A 17,388-nucleotide genomic window follows, 5' to 3' on the forward strand; every position below is an offset into this window, starting at 1 on the left:
CACACCCCTCTGATCGGTTGAGGTTACGGGGCCCACCCTTTGCTGACTGGCTGTGATGTCTGCCTGTCATATGGGCCCACCCCTCACCACTGATTGGCTGTGAGAGTTGTCTATCATGCAACCCTGCCCTTCAACACCACTTAATAGAGAAGAGTAGAGCCAAGTGACAGGCAGCTGTTGCAGCCAACCGGCAGCAAAGGGCAAGGACAGCAGTTATCTTACTGGCAGCCCTTAAAGCAGGCACCCCCTCTGGGGAAACCAACATTTTTTTCCCCCATGGATTTTATTTCCCCCCATCCAGGATTTTGCCCACAAAAGTGGACAGTGCCAGATTTCACGAAATCCACAAAATAGCAATTTTAGTTGGTCCCTACCTGTGCTAAGTATTCACTGAGGAAATTGCAGACCCAGAAATCCTGTTGCTGAAAAAGTGTCTAAGGGTAAATTAACTCAGACAAGACTAACAACTAACATGATATACAGTATTTAATATATGATAATGGTCTGAAGGGCAGGGATAATGTCTACTGTGTCTGCACAGTGCTATTGCACAAAGTATCTCACCCCTGACTGTGGCCTTTGGGTGGTAATCCAATGCAAACAAACTAAGAAATAACAGTCCTCTGCACTGAATGAGTGGATGACATGGCTAAATAGAAGTGGCAATACAAGAAAGATTAAAAAACTCCATGGTAAAGTGGAGAGTAATATTTTAAACTGAGATATATTTTGTACCTGTGGAGGGTTAGGTGACAGCGTAGTGAGATTACTCACGGTGGGGCAGTTCCTATAAAATACCACAATGTTGCAACCTCCAGAGACAAGAGAGTATAGGGCACCTCAAAACCCTAGCCCCCACTGCCTTGTGGGTACTCCTTAGTTGGAGGAAGGCTAAGGGACATCACCCTGCCAGAGAGACACTCTTGCTGAGGTGTTAGGCAGTGGGCAGCAGCTCTAATCTGCTGCTGTCTGGCAGAAGCTACAACAATTGAAGCACTGAATGTCTGAACTTGGACCTTTGGACCACCTCTTGATAGTTTAAAGCAGGGATGATAGGTCTAGGGCAGCCTCCAATCCTCCATACTCTTGTATAGGCATATGTGCTGAAAGTCTTGGTATGCTGCTTGCATAACCTCTTGCACATACACCATGATCCAGAGGATCAACAGTTGTCAAGATGCGTTTCCCCACATCAATTCTGTCTGAAAACTTCCAGCTATATCCCTGCTTTGGAGAAAAATACTTAACTATGTGCTTCTCTTCGACACTTCCAAAACCTTTTCCGTCTACAAGCTCCTTTTGTCTCATCTAAAATTTTATCACAATACAAGGGAAAGTACAGTTGGCACAGAAATGTTATATATCAGCTCATATTCTTAGGGGTAGGGAGGGGTTATGGCCATATCATTGTGTATTTTGGCCACCTTCTTTCAATGTAAGCCTTTAGCAGCTCATACCTAAACCACAGCGAGTGAGTCTAGTCACCCTGAGCTATAAAAAGACTCCCTCGCAGCCTTCATTCTAAGCTGCACTAAAAAGGAACAGAACACAGCAAGCAACATAAGCCTATGTTTTTCATTTGTTTTTTGTGAAGAAAACTTGCACCACGCTACAGTAAAATGAAAAAACATCATAGTAATTTCTCCAGCATCCAACAGTTCTGCAGAAATCTGTACTAACATGCCTTTTCCACATTCATCTGATTTCACATGTCCAGTTAACTGACTTCAGTAGTTCATATTATTAAATGTTCATGTTGTCTGAACAACCAAAGTAATTTTTTTCTCAAACACTGTAGATGAAAGGATGTTGAAAAGTATGTAAGTGGTTTTATCCTTTGACACTTACTTGATGTGCATTAGGTAAACAACCTACATATAAATGGGAGTCTCACTTTGCTCTCTAACTTATGCAATTTAGAGACGACAGCTACAGCAACCCTTGCTGGAACAGTCATTACCTTCTACAGTATCCTTGGGCTCTTCCTCTTTATCTTCAGTTCCATCACTGGATTTTAAAAATAAAAGAGCAAAATATTAACACAAACCCAGTAGGCTAATAATGGATGCATTCAAACTGATGACTGGGTGATGAAGGTTAAAGAGAAAAAAGAACAAATTTATTAAAAAAAATAAAATTAAAAAAAAAAAAATAATCAGGAAATGAGCATGAAAAAAGAAGCTTTGCTTCTCACACCATTTCATGTTATAAATGAATTTGTTAACAAATTTCTATGTTTACAAAATAAAGAGATCCTAACTGGAATATGAAAATGTGGTGGTGGTGTATTTTTGGTCTGTTTGTTTGCTTGGTTTTGTTTTTTGTTTTTGTTTTTGGTTTTTTTTGTTTTTTTGTTTGTTTGTTTGTTTTTTTAGGAGAAAAATTGTTTTGTTACCTTTAAGTAAGCAGGAAAGTTTTATTTTCAGTTTGATACAAGACATGAGGATTTAGCATTCTTTAATCATATATTATTTATACAAAAGACCCCTCTATAAAAGCAATTTAATAGTTTTCATAAGCTAAAGCAAAAGGAGAAAAACAGAAATCCTGTAGGAAGCAAGCTCTCTTGTTTGCATGAAAAAGTAATTGAAAGACTTATGGACTAGCAAGCAAACCATGCACAAAAGATCATTTTTATTTAGCACCTAAAGAACATTCACAAATTTAGCACAGCAGAATTTATCCATTCAGTATGAATTCATTAAAGAAAATCAAATGATTAGGTGAGAAGCGTGTTGATAATATATCAGATTACAAAAATGCATTGTATCCCTCATCTGCAAAAAGTGTTTACTCCATGCATTAATTATGAGGAACTCATCTCTTTATATTTCTGGACTCGACCAACCTGTCTGATGTTGGAAAGGATAAATTCTCCTCATATATATCTCCTTCTAAACCAAGACTGCTCCAGCTACTGCTGTTACCATTACTGCCAGGGGAAGAAGAGAACAGAGCACAACTAGAAAAAAAAAAAAACAGTAGCTCAACCTAGAACCTTCATTTTCCTCAGAGTTGATTTGTCAAAACATCTGATGCAAAACCAGTGCAACTTCCTAAAAAGGCTTGCCTGGACCAGAGTACAAAAAAAGTGACAGTCTGTACTGGGCAGAATAGTAAATAGCACAATAATGCCAGATTTTGATATGTACTGTAAACAGGTAAAAAAATTAATTGTACTTGTATTAATTTTCTAAATCACTGCTTACAGTAATTCTGTTCTTGGATCCATATCTCCTTTTTGTGTCAACAGTATCATTGGTTTCAGCAGGACTATTCACAGGAGTATGGGTCCCAATTTGTTATTCATATTAATATTAGTCAAGACTTTATACAATTATGAACTTCGTAGTTTTCAAAGTGAAAAATCTTTCAGTAAATCTAATTCCAAAAACCCAGCAGTCAACTACTAGAGTTGGATTAGCAAGAAATGTTTGGAACTGAGAAAGACTGATATGTATAAAATAATTTTAGAACATCAGATCCATTATTCCTTACAAGTGACTTTTTAAAAATAGTTTCTTGTAACTTTTCTAAATATGTAACGATTTATTCTGTAGCAAAATTTTAATTTCCTGGTAACTGGGATTCTGTTCCACATATGAGCTGCATTTATTCCACATTCATATACAGGTCAAGATTTAAAGCAGGTAAAGTAACACAGCTCTGTAACAAGAAAATGAACACTTAACACACAAATACCTGGAGCCTGCACACATAAAAACAAAATGAAGTTGCAGAGCTCCAATTTTGCCAGTTCATTTCAGTATAACACAGAATGTGTGCATTTTAGTATGTCTCTTCCTCACTCAAATGAAGATATAAACAAAAAACAGCAATTTGTAAAAAGGCTCCAGAGAAAGCAATTAAAATCTAAAATTACAGCAAATCAACAAAATTGCCACAGCTTTAAAAAAAATTAAAAGCAGTTTTCCAAACATTTTGGACATGCAAACAACAGTTAACTACTATGCTACACAGCTAAATATGCAGGCAGTTGTGAAAAATTTCTCAAGCAAAGCTGCACTATATAATATATGAAAATTTTAATGTTTACTTGATCTTAATTCAGAATTACAAATATATCTGAAAGCACATCCATTAATTACAGTTTATTAGTACCATCGTTGTGCATTTGCATATAGAATCTTTCATTTTGACATATTTTTGACACAATCACACCTAAAGGGCAGAAGAAAGAAGTGCCCTGATTCTCAGATTGTAAAAGGGAAAGACAAAAGTATCGTGTTCGGAACAAAACCATACTTCTAATGTGATTGTGCTTATATTTTATGGGAGAAGCTAACCATCATTAAGGTTTGAATTCATCACATGGCAAAACTGCATAGTGATGATAAATCTAGGGGTTTTTTTTATAAAGTTAATTTTTGTCTGTTGACAACCTGGATCAGGATCACTGAAGACTGAAGTCCTCCACAGAACAGGCTGTGAATTGAAGAAGACACTAAGTCTCTTCAAAGCATGAAAAACACGTACCCCCGGCAGCTGGGGGAGCACAGCGGCACTGGGAGCACGGCAACAATAAGCAGGGGAGCTCCTGCAGGAACTTCGGGGGGGGGGCATGGCAGCAAGTGCCGACCAGAGGTCGGTGACCACCCACAGATGGCACCAGCCATGTCAGTGCAAGGGGTGGGAAACAGCGACCGTTTTTTGTAGGGGGTACACTGCCATGCCTGGGGGCGTGCACATGCACCCCCTATGCACCGCCACTGCTTCAAAGTGCTCTGAAATCCAATGGAGATGGAAGGAGTAGAAAATAAATGTTGCTGCCCTATCAATAACAAACTGCTGTCTTGTGTAACGTGTATGTGTGTCAGTTAGACCCTGAATTACCAAGCGAATTTACATAAGGTCATAAAATAGTAACTGCATTAAAATTATCATCCTTGAGGTCACCTTCAACACAATAAATTAGGTATGAAGTATCTATAACTATTCTCTCAAGTATCCTGTACTCTTAAGATGTGGTTCACTAATACCAAAAATAAGCAGAATCTTCCCTCCTGCACTTTCAGATTAGCTTAATACATAATATCTCTTCTTTATCCAAAACAAACCACTTCTAAAAGTTGATTAATTCAAGTACAAATGTTATCAGTAAAAGTTCATTTTACCGTGAAACATAGTCTCTTCTCAAGGAACAAAAAAAAGAACAGGGAAGCAAGTCACGCAGGGTTAGACTGCAGCTGGTTGAACTGCACACGCTTTTTTTCCTGGGGAATTTACTTTATATTCCAGAATCTAAGCTAGTAAAAAAGTCTTCATAACTATAACAGCTAGTGCTATGATAATCTTCAAAATCTGAACTAAATGTGATCTATGCATCAACATTTGCCCAATTCTACAAACACCTTTTTTCTTCCCCAACCAAGGGGAAATTTGATCTTCTACCTCCACTTTCAATTCATAACTAGGTGCATGTGTAACTGAAATCCAATCAGTAGTCACTAAATCAAACCTGTAAACCAGTCTGCTGAGTGGATAAAAACTTTTCGCAGTAGTGGACCATTTAGAAACCTCAGAAGAAAAACAACTGTAAGCATAGTAGTGGGTAGCTGGCCAATTAGAACCATAAACAGAGACTTTCTGAAATTGTTTATCATGCTCAGGTCTATCATTTCTTATGGAAATAAATTATAAAATCTATGAATTTAGTGTCCTTTTAGATTCTGAAGAGAACTAAAGCTACTAAACACCACTATATCATAACTGCAGATGGAAATTTGTTCTTAAATACCCATAAGGCTAATGATGGTATCAACAAGATTCCCAGTTTCCTTAATGATGTGTAAACATACTGATTTAAGAAGTACCTATAAAGAAAACTGAACTAATTAGCAGTAGACCTGAATACCCTTAACTGACGTGGCCTTTATATGACCAGTAAAAAAGTGTCTTAATAAGTGATTTCGACAGCAAAACAGACAAAGGCTTAAATTGCTGAGCAGGTAAAATAGATCATGCTAGCCAAATTTCTATGTTATTAGTAAGAGTCAAGAACTCGGGAGACTGAAAGAGAGGACTACAGGATGCTGCTTTCAACAAAGGGTGTTTATAATAGATTGTATAAAAATAATAATAGCCCTAGCCAACTCACCTGACTGCTCTAAGCGGAGAAAGAAAGGATGAATACATATAAGGAAACATATTCATATCAAGGAAAAGTTGCTTATACTTGAGACATTTAGAGATGATAGGACATGCTTTAGTTGACTGATTACAGGGTGTCTCTCTACACGAGCTTAGAAGCAAGACAGAAGTAGAATTGTAACAAAATCTGGTTAGTAAAACCCAGCACTATTACTACAAAACCTATTATGCATGATGAAAGCACCCTCTACTGTTGAAAGTCATCTTTTCTGTTTTAATACAAAGAAATCAGGAGCAAAACAATAATATAAATATGAAGCATTCAGCTTCATGTTAAGCTTCATGCTAAATAATTTAATTCCCTAGGTCAGAACAATATGATAAACTATAAAAACATGGGTGTTGTATACATTTTGTCATCATGAGGTCAAATGACATTTCTCTACTTTTCAGATTTTTTTTTCACTTCTTATCCAGTGCTAAGGAGTATTAAAAGAAAAAAGGGAGATGAAGTGGCAGTTAAAGTACATGGTAAAAAATGAGAAAAAATAAGTAATTCTACATTACCAGCTCTTGAATGATGTGTTATACAGGCTCTTAATACTGTTTTAAAAATGCATTAAGATATAAGCATGCCTATTTGAAAAGTACATTAAAAATTCACATTGTAACTGCAATGACTAAGTGTCTCTGCTCATTTAAACTAATGAAGTTAAGCTTATTTCTATACTATGAGAAATGTTTAGAAAAAAAACAATCATCAATAGTTCAATAAAAAATATTGCCCCTCCGTTTCCATGCTAACTGAACACTGACTACAGAAAACAATTATAAATAATCAGCCATTGCAACTGTGCATTGCAGGCTACTAATTTCCTTAAAATATACTTTCACTTTTTATTCCCAACTTCTTGAATATTTCTGTGCATTTACTTCATACACTTCCACTGAAGATCTGCTTTGCACTCCATCCAGTGTTGCATTATTATAATCAATTTTGTAAGATTTCTACCCTTAATACTTTATTATTGATCCAGCTGCATAACTGCAAAATGTTTTATTTAATATATTTTCAGATGTAAATATGACAACATTTTTATTACATGATTTGAATAATTACACATCAGTAGCAAATACTATTTATTAACAAACTTCACATATAAACACAGACCCCACAATTTCTTGATTGATGTGTGTAATTTGCGCTATAACAAGCGAACACATTACCAAAAATAAATCCAATTCTATTCTTCCATTATTTTGGAGTTGTAAGGAAAAAATATATTTCCTCTTTTCCCTATATTCCAGCATATATAGGCACAAGCAGCATGATACTGAAGTCATTATATGATAGACAACTCAATCTTTTTGCTTGAAGAACCATCTGCAAACTATTGTTTGCAAAAGTTATTAGAGTAGCTAACACCAACACAATGCTCACTAACAGGAAAACAATATTATCATGTAATGTTTTCTATTTTCTTTGACTTTTACTACCCTACAGTATGGTAAGGATCACAGCCAACAATGTACCCAGAAGGCCGCTTTCAATGTTATATGATCTTAGGAACCTTTTCAGAATACCAAAAAGTGGGAAACCACATTTCTAAGAAAACATAGTTACTTATATTTTTCTGGGAAGGATTTGGTAATTATCAGTTTGGTGTTCTAATGTGCTATAATTTTTAGACAAGTCTTTAAAACAAGTTATGAAAGCAGTTATATTCATACTAGAAACTAATACAATGTGTGTACTGTAAATCAGCATCCGAGATCTGTCAGTGAAAATTACAGCTAACTTTAAACAGTAACTTTAATTATAACCTGCTTTTCAAATGTTCACAACAATCCAAAATATTTTCCCCCGAAAAAAGTCTCAATATGCTAACAGATTCTGTTTTAAAGGAAAATATGACAAAAATCTGTGTCTTTGGTCATGAGCTGGAAAGCTACAAAAAGCACACTTTCTTCCATTTTAAGTAGTTAGACATGTTTTTGCTCTGAAAACTCAATATAAAATACGCTTTAAAATGTTTATGTTGACCGTTCTTGGTAAGGATGGTGGCCGCCTGTTATTTACAAAAACCCTACATTTATAGTACATATTATTTTACTAATGTTGGGTGCTAATTTATACTTTATTGATGTTCAGCTGCTAACAAGCATACAAGTTTTATGAAGAAAGTTTATAGTGCAGAAAACCTCTCAACAGGAGAGAAATGGATTCTATACCAAAATCTAAATTTTCCAGAGCAGTAAGTGCACTCTGCCTAAGGGAACCCATTTCCTGAAGACCCTGATATATCACTATAAAGAAGAGCCTTACAGAGCTCGTATGCTCTCCAAATTCAACTTCAGCTGAAAGGGCTTACAAATGTCAACCTGCAAATCCAGCTCCTTAAGTCTGATATGGTTCAATTTTTTCTGTTAAAAGTTTTTTGTAAAAACAGAAAAGTTAAAATAGAAAATCTGAATAAAATAACTTAAACCATGAAAATTTTAAAAAAGTTACAATGTTCTTGTTCTTGCAAATAAAGTCTCCAATTTTTAATTGGTAAATGTTGATAAACATTGATTTCACTTCACCTTTACAGACAAATGAAAAAATACTTCCATAGTTAATAAACAAAATTTACAAAAAGGGGACATAAGAAAAATGATGGCTGATAGTGTTGGATGACAGGGAGCAGTCCTACAGAACCATACTGACTGTAGTTTGGATTCCAACTCTCAGAAACCCCAGGGGACTGGGAACAAAGAGAGAGAAAGTGACAAAATGGGCAAGGGTGAACAAAGCCAGGACTGATAGCAGCTCTGCCGTTCAGCTGGCAGCAGTCCTACAGTAGTTATGTGCATCACAGTAGGCAGTTAAACTGCACTAGAATAATAGTATACAGTCATTAATAAATCATCTGCTAAATTAGAGTGCACCACTAATTTAATGCACTCCTGAAAATTAAAATATATAAAAAATAAACAACCACTTAAAAAAAAAAAATCAATGAATATTAATATTATCAATCACAGTTATTAAAAACATAAATCAAATTCTGCCAAACCTATAATTTGCATTTTCGCACTGCTATTAAAGTGAGTTCATTAATATATTAAAATTTGTCATTAAATATGCACATCAAAATATACAGATTTTTATGCATGACAATGTGCTATGCTAACATACTATGAAAGCTAACTCATGCCAGGAAATTGTTAAAACCCATACCCTAATTTTTAATGCACATATTTGTGTGTGAATGTAAACATGCATGATAAAAATCCCCTTCTGAAGGGTAATGTTAATTTAAACATAATTCTAGAGCCAATTTCACTGAAAACACTTTCCTGTTAAATGGGAAATAAAGCTCTTCTCCGAAAGAGAAAGCTAAACCACATCAATACAGCATGAGATTATTCTGTATCTATATTAGCGTGTTTTCATAGTTACCTGTCACTGAGATGAAGAAAACTGCTGCTCTCATCAGCATGCTCATCTTCAAAACTTAAATTGGACCAGCTGCCAGTGCTATCATCGCCAATACTCAGACTCATCTGTTGGCTAACAATAGATTCAGCAGAGTGGACTCCTTCTCTTCCCACAGAACTAAACAAAATTAAAAATACAGAACACCTCTATAGTGTTGCATTTCATGCTGCTCCAAAAAAGTTCAGGTAGCCAGTTTAATGACACTTCAGAGATAAAGTCTCATGCAAAGCAGGGGACATGAGTAAAATCACTCAACTACTCCAAAACTAGGTAATCAATCATTTTGAGATGGTTTTTCTAATACGTACATATACAAATCTGACTTCTGCAAAATGAATCAAGCCTGGGGGCACCATTCAGGATCTTCTTCCACCAGGGAAGGTAGTTACTGTGCAAGCACAAAGCATCACTGGGAAGCCCAATTCATAGCACACTGGTGCTTGGTATTTAAGTTCTATAGACTTTATATTAATTAAAATGTATACAGCTACACAGGAGGGGTTCTAGCATCTTTTGACTTATGCACAATGCAACATTTTGTAGGGGTGTGCAAAGCAGGCCATAGTCAATTCTGATTCAGCCTGAATCGGGGGACAGTGATTCAATTCTGATTTGGAGAATCAGTGATTCGGCCACAGATACAGCTTTAAATGTTTTTTCTACGTACCTTGAGGTATCAGGCATGGCTCGTGAACACTGAGATGGTGGGGCGAATAAAGTGTCCCACAGGAGCGCAGGGGGCAGAAGTACTTCCAGTCCACCACCAGGCACGCAGGGGACCCCCCGTGTCTACCCAATGTGGAAGTACTTTTGGTCCACTTTCGGGTCTGCTGCCGAGCGTGCGGGGGACCCCCCACCATGCTCCTGTGGGACACTCCATCCACCCCACCATCTCAGCATTCATGAGCAGCCTGCTGCCACAAGGTATGTAGAAAAAACATTTAAAGCTGTGTCTATGTCCGAATCGTCGAATCTCTCCTAATTGATTCGAGAGATTAAAGGGTCTCCTGATTCAATTTGGATTCAGAGATTCGGCCGCCAAATCAGGCCAAATCTCTGCCAAATGGAATCAGCGACCGAAGCTTCACATAGCTCTAACATTTTGGCTAATTTTTCTCACTTGCTATGGTCAATCTTGCTCAACCAGTCATATGGTTAGTCTAGACAAAATGCTGACACAAACAAGCATGTTTAGCACTCATGCACATACAATTAGACAACAAACATTTTTTAAAAATAAAAAAGTAGATATAGGTTTATTTTTCCTGTTTCAAGGTGGTGAGACAACTAAGTTTATTTTATAGACTCTTCTCTTTTGTATAAGTAATCAGAAACCTGAATTTGCATGAAAACATCAAACAAAATGAGCTCATTTAATTTTTATACTGTATTTCCCCACATACCACACATCCCCAAATAAGATGTGCACCTTATTTTTAGGAAGACACAATGAAGAGGCTTTTTTTGGAGCTGGTCACCAAGAATAACAACAAAGCCTAATCTTCAGCTCACTCACTCTCTTTCCTACTCAGGCAAAAGCTCTTTGACAGCTGAATGGTCAGCAGATCTTGGGTGCTCAGCCCAAAGCTTAAACTGTAGCTGCTGTTGAAGACAGAACTCCATTGACAAACTTAGGATTTTCAAAAGAGCTAAAAACAGTCTGCGGAACTGTGAAATAGGATGACATTCTTCTATTCTGGGCAGAAAAAGGTAAGTCGCTACCCTGCTTAAGTCATGCACCCCGATTTTGGCAGGCTAATTTTTGGGAGAAAGGTGCGTTATATAAGTAAATATGGTAATAAAATTAGCTATAAATGCTTTATAAGATTCAATTTAGTAACTTTTTAAAAAGCAGTAATCATTGTTTAAAAGGCTGAATTTGAAAATGTACAGGGTAGGAACAAATGAAACGTAACCTTAAAAGGCAAACTCTGGCAGTCCATATACAGGCGTTCTGTTGGTTAGAGCAGGGGCATCAAATATTCAGCTCACGTAACTCCTAAAGGCACTGGGAATTCAGGGGCAGGGCGAGTAGAAGCAGCATTAATCTGTGGCTCCCTAAACTAGAGGCTCCTGTGGCAATTTCCACTACCGCAATTCAACCTGCCAGAAGTGGGTCTGAATCCAGCCTATGAGGAACCACTTGGTCTGGATCCAGCCTATACAGCAGGGAGGAGCAAAGATGTCTGACATCCCTGGGTTAGAGAATGCGTTTTCCTGTCCCCTCCACAGCCTTGCAAAGAAACAGGTCACAAACATACTACACAGCAAGTGTAAACTGCTAAACATGTTTTCCAGGAAACTTCCGTATTTTCTGTCTTCTTAGAATCACAATACCTCCGTCATGCTGGAATAATGCACAGCTGTCCCTCCTTCCCCTGCCCAACATTTCATTGGCTCTTAGTACCATAATTTAGCTTGAAACTTTCATTAAAACTTCTTGAAAAGTGACATCTACATAACAATTCAGTGTTAGCCTTTGTGAATCACACACTTGCATTTAAAAAGTTACATGTGTTCCGAATAAGGATTTCAAATAACACGCATACAGGGCCACAACATAAAAATGTAATAGTGTTCAGTTTTATATGTTTGAGGCCAACAAGATGGAGTTCTCTGCATTTTGCCTGCAACTGTTGTGTGAGAAAATGAAAGACCTATCTTTTAGGCTTTGAGTGCTTTTGAACAGATATTGTCATCTATTAGCTATTTGGTACAGTATCTTGAAAAATCTGGACCAACCTGACTGTGGCTTTCAACTATTCACAAGGCCTTCAAACACTACCACAGTAAATATTAACATAACTAAATATTTTAATCTTACACATCAGCATACTATTTAAGAGCCAAGGAAATAAAAATACATCATCTGTTGTCAAGCGGACCCACACAAAGCCAAGGTGGGGGAATGTACTTTGTAATTTAAATTTGCATTTACAAAATGCAATTAAAAATTGCTTTTGATCACAGAAGTTTTCATATTAACAATTTGCCACTTGCTAAAACAAAAAGAAAAAATAAGGAAGACAGACAATTTAATATTACCTCATATTAACAGCATGACCAATATTAGTCATAGCTGACGTCATTATTTCTGTAGTAAGACTCTCAGCAAAACTGATTCCATCTTGACCAATACCACTATCAGCTGCCAAGCTTGTGTTGCTCAGTTCTCTCTCTGCTTTCTCAATAGCTGCAGTGACTACCTTCTCGGAAAATAATGTCTTCTGTTCCGTGTCAATATGAATTTTGGGAATATCAAGGTGTAAAACTCTGGATTTTTGACAGACACCACCCAACCCTGAATTCGGTATTTGCCTGATACTAGTGTGGGGGTCTTGTGCAGGCAGGCATTGAGATGAACTTTCAGTACAATACTGATGTTCTTTCATACTGCAATATCTGCAGGCTGTTCCAGAAAAAGGGGACAACTTTTCTGTGTAAGTGAATCTATCCCCATTGTTCTTGTTTTCAGCAGCCTGGAGAACAGCAGACTCCAAACTCATTTCTAAAGTGTCATCCACCATTTTTCTGGCATACTGTTCTATCGCTTGAATTATGCCTTCACTGTAACCATTTTCATTTAGGCTGCCTGTACTATGATACAGCTTGTGTTCTTCAGAGAAAGGAAGAAATGTTGTTTTAAAGAGATCCCCTGTGACGTCATCATGCTTAGATTTCGTATACAGACAAGAATCTGTTAAAGATTTTGGTAAACATACTGCTGACATTTTCAGTTTTCTTCTGACATCACAAGTTACACTGTGAGCAAGGGACTCTGAAAAATGGAGCAAGTCTGTGCATTCAGTTCTGTGTGTATTGTTATTCCTTTCACAAGTTTGGTCTTCACACTGATGAATGCTACTTCTCATTTGCTTTTGTGTATCATTATTCGATATCTTGAACAGTTCGTGCTTACCATTTACCTCTGTGTTTCGTCCAGGAAATATTCTTCTATTGTACTTCAGTTTGATTTTTCTGGCAGTTTGCTGTAAGCCGGATTTTATAGATCTGTAAACAAGTCTACTGGCATACTGATCCATTAATAACTCGCTGTTACCACCTTCCCTTTTCAGAACTTTAATGATGTGATCTGCATATTCATCAGTCACACTCTCACAGCTTGGATACTTGGAAGTCAGACCTGTTGAGCTTGAACTCTGAGGTAAAGAAAGCATGGATGAATCTACCTCTCTGGACCACTGGTCCACCACTGGACCCCACCTCTCTTTCGAACTACAATCTTTATCCTTTCGTCTAAGATGAAGACAGTCCACATGACAACTGACCCGCTTTAACCTCAGTAGCTTGCAATGCCTTGATTTTACCATTTTCTTGGCCTCACTGATAACTTTTCCAGCCATATCACCTGCATAGTTCCACAGTGAATTTAAAGTTTCTTCTGGGATGTTTATAAACGCAGTATATGCACATCTTTTGTTTTGCACATTTAACTGGAGGCGTTTATCAGCTTCTCTTTGAGCTGTTTTGGCATCTAAGTGGAAAGCAGCCATTTCAGTTGCCATTGAAATGATATGGCTGGCTAAATGATCCGCATACTCTACTGTTCTCTCTGAATGTTCAGCTTTCTCCTCCAGCATTTGAGAATGTTCTTCATCGTCACTGCTTTCAACTTCTTCAGAAAGTGATCGCATAAGTTTTAACATAAATTCTTCCTTTCCCAAGGAGTCATGTTCAGTTTCAGATAACCCAGCAGCAGCTGGGTTATAAGGTGTGGAGGGTGGTGTTGCAGGTGCAAACTGCTTTGCTAATTCTCCCTTAAGTTTCTTGGTTAGCTTCCGTAAGCTCCATTCAGAACCTGTTTGTAAAGGTACTAAAGGAGTTGGTGGTGGTGTATCAGGAACTGCACAGATATTTCCATCTCTAACACTTGATTTATCATCCACCTGCAAAGCATCTTCACTGCCAAACGTCATTGTGTGTACTAAAGAACTTTCCTGCCCAAAAGCCATAGGAACAGACGGTGCGTTTTGCGTATCATATTTTTTCAATGGTTTATTTAAGGACTTTACTGAACAGCTTCTGGAATTAGTGAAGTCTTCAACAACGTGCCTAGTAACGGTCACAGGTAGACAAGGTGGCAGGACGCCTGAACAAAACCTAGGTACTCCATATCCTTTTTGTTCCTGAGCATGATGTTTTGGTGGAGAAAGACAACACTGAGTAGAATGAACTGGAGTAACAAGAATTTTAGATGGATTATTCAAGGGCATCTGTTGTTGTTCCATAATCATAGGAACAATATTTTGTTTTTCAGACTCCTGTTTCTTTATTGTACTATACACTTCTTTTCTGCTATTATCTGTATTTGTCTGTGAGCCTCCATTATATACTTCAGTCTCATTTGTTTTGGATAATGCAGATATAGTTTTATCAGACTGTTTCACAATATGTTTGGCTAAATGATCAGCAAACATAATCTTAGGTACGTCATCACCAATACACTGTAGATGAGGTTCTCTCTCTACTATTTTTCTGGTTAAAAAACCAGTATAACCCTCCATGGCTTTGGTAACTCTAGATGAGGTTAATGCTTCGTAAGCTTCATTTACTATCATGTCTACCATTGTTCCAGAGAAACTGTTGATGCTTTTTGGCCCCTTAGTTAATTCTGAAATGTTATTCACTCCAGAATTACTGTTTGTTTGTTTGTTATCACTCCGGTTACACAAAAACTGTGCGCAACTTCCAGTACTTTGACTGTGATCTGGAGTCAGGTAAATATTTCTAAGAGAAGCCACTTCCTCTTCTCTATTTTTAGTTGTAAAATATGGCTGTGTTGACTCTTTGCACATTTTCAGATTTCCACGTAAGACTGGACCAGTGCACACTTTTACATTATAAACATCAGAAGAAACCTGATGTTGACAAAGTGCTCTTCCAGCTAACGGTACTGGTATTGAACTAACAACACCAGAGGTGCAAAACAAAGCTTGTTGTATGGTATATGCTTTTCCAGATTCTTGTACTGGATGCAAAGTTGCAAGACTTCTTTCATGACAGTTAGAAAAAGCAGTGGATGTTTGTGTTGACTGCAACATACTTTCTGCACTTACATACTTTATGTTGTCCATGGAAACACTAATTGCTGCTTGTGTTGTGAAGGTCACATCAACCTGGGATAATTCAATAAAAGCTTCCTGAATGACAGATTCAGACAAATCTTTGGCATATGATCTCACCACTTTGTCTTCAAATTCAAAGGACGAATAATGGGCAGCTGAGGGCGATGATGGATATGAAAACTGACAGACTTCCATTATTCCTTCAAAAACAAGTTCTTCAGCCAGGTCTGCTGCAAATCCTGCAACTGTGTTTGTAAATATTTGTTTCTTTACATATCGCAGTTCTTTCAAAGCACTTGTTATAGCTTCACTAACCAAAAGGCTTGCTAGTCCATTAATGGCACGTTCCTTCAGTGAAAAGGCTCGCTGTCTGCCAATCTCGTAAAAAGCCATCTGAAAGACTGAAGAAGTCAATCTAGCAGCCAAGTGACACAGTGCATTGGTGCATGAAGAAACTCCTTTCTGTAGGTCTTTAAATGCACTGCCAAAACTTTTCTCAACCAATTCTGTTGCAAATTTTTGAATGCTGTCTTTAATCATTAGTGATTTGCATTTAGATTTAGCTTTCTTATCTTGCTCCGTAACTGACGTTTTCCCTTTGAACTCTAAAGGTTGACCTTTTTCCTCTCCTAAGGCAATCCTACTAAGGTTAGAATTGTTTTCTGCATGTATTTGTCCTGGTGAAGACTGAGGATGAAAAAGAGAACCTAGTATTTCAAATGAAACATTGTTTGCATAATCTGAATATGTACTGTAAAGTGTATCATAATTCTGATTATTCCCGTCTCCACTGAGATCCATCCGACAAAGACATTCAGTGGAAGCGCAGCTTCCTAGAGGACTAAAGGCTGAGGATCTGATAGGACTGAACAAACCCCCACTGTCTTCTCCTGATGCTTTTACTGGACGTGGGGAATCTGGAACATCAAAGAGGTTGCTATACGGTGATTCCAGTTTACGAGGAGTTGGTTTCCTTACATTGGCTGGAAGAATGGGCCGATCAAACTTGAATCTTTGAGGATTCATAGTGGTGGTTATTGAATGCAGTTGTTCATGGGTGACCTTTCTCTTCTGGGGTGGATTACCAAGGATGGGATCCCTAATAAGTTTACAAGTACTTTCCAAACTTTGCTCCTGTTCATCAAACTGATCAAAACTATCAAAAAATTCACTTACTTCTGAGTCTGAATCCTCTATACCATCTTTCACTAGTGGAATTTTTGGTAGCTGAAGTTTTGCTTTCAAGCTTTTTTGATACCCTTCTTCATCTAAGAAAATGACTGGACTTGGGCTAGAGCAATTTGACTCAGATGATTCAACAGGAGAGGAGGAAAACAATGTTTTATGCAAAAAATTAACACTTTGATCAGAAGAACTGCACGGCTTGTAGAAACTCCTCTGTACCCAAGGATCAGAAATGGAGGTTGTGACTGAACTCTTTAGAGAGGAGGATAGTTCTTTAAGCCCCAAGATATTTATCAGAGAAGCAGAAGACTTGGCAGATGACTTTTGATGAAAAGAACTAAAAATAATCTTGGAATCGATGGCTTCTAAACAATGAGAAGGGATCGTCTGTGAGGCAGCATCACGGTGGCTTCGAGGAGTAACATGGCTAATACCTAAAATGGAAGAGAAAATGCTTTTAAAACCATTATGTAGGAGCAACTAATTTTGATAACAATATCTGGGCAATAATTACAGCTCCCC

At 37.4% G+C, this 17,388-nt stretch overlaps 1 protein-coding gene across 7 annotated transcripts in view; it reads right to left on the reverse strand.

The window, feature by feature from the left end:
* AKAP11 (A-kinase anchoring protein 11) overlaps nt 1–17,388 on the reverse strand; it is a 57,596-nt gene that overhangs the window by 12,557 nt on the left and 27,651 nt on the right. For 5 of the 7 annotated variants that reach the window (XM_019524321.1, XM_019524317.1, XM_019524318.1 and 2 more), the window contains 4 exons: nt 12,641–17,300; nt 9,557–9,712; nt 2,849–2,962; nt 1,961–2,007 (listed from right to left, as the gene is read on the reverse strand). In XM_019524321.1, coding sequence (XP_019379866.1) covers nt 1,961–2,007; nt 2,849–2,962; nt 9,557–9,712; nt 12,641–17,300 — 4,977 coding nt within the window. The remainder of the gene's footprint in view (nt 1–1,960; nt 2,008–2,848; nt 2,963–9,556; nt 9,713–12,640; nt 17,301–17,388) is intronic. The other 2 variants (XM_019524320.1, XM_019524323.1) reach the window with 2 other exon arrangements.

The sequence above is a fragment of the Gavialis gangeticus genome, unplaced genomic scaffold, assembly GCF_001723915.1.
Source record: "Gavialis gangeticus isolate Ggan-Ray unplaced genomic scaffold, GavGan_comp1, whole genome shotgun sequence".
Taxonomy (NCBI): Eukaryota; Metazoa; Chordata; order Crocodylia; family Gavialidae; genus Gavialis; species Gavialis gangeticus.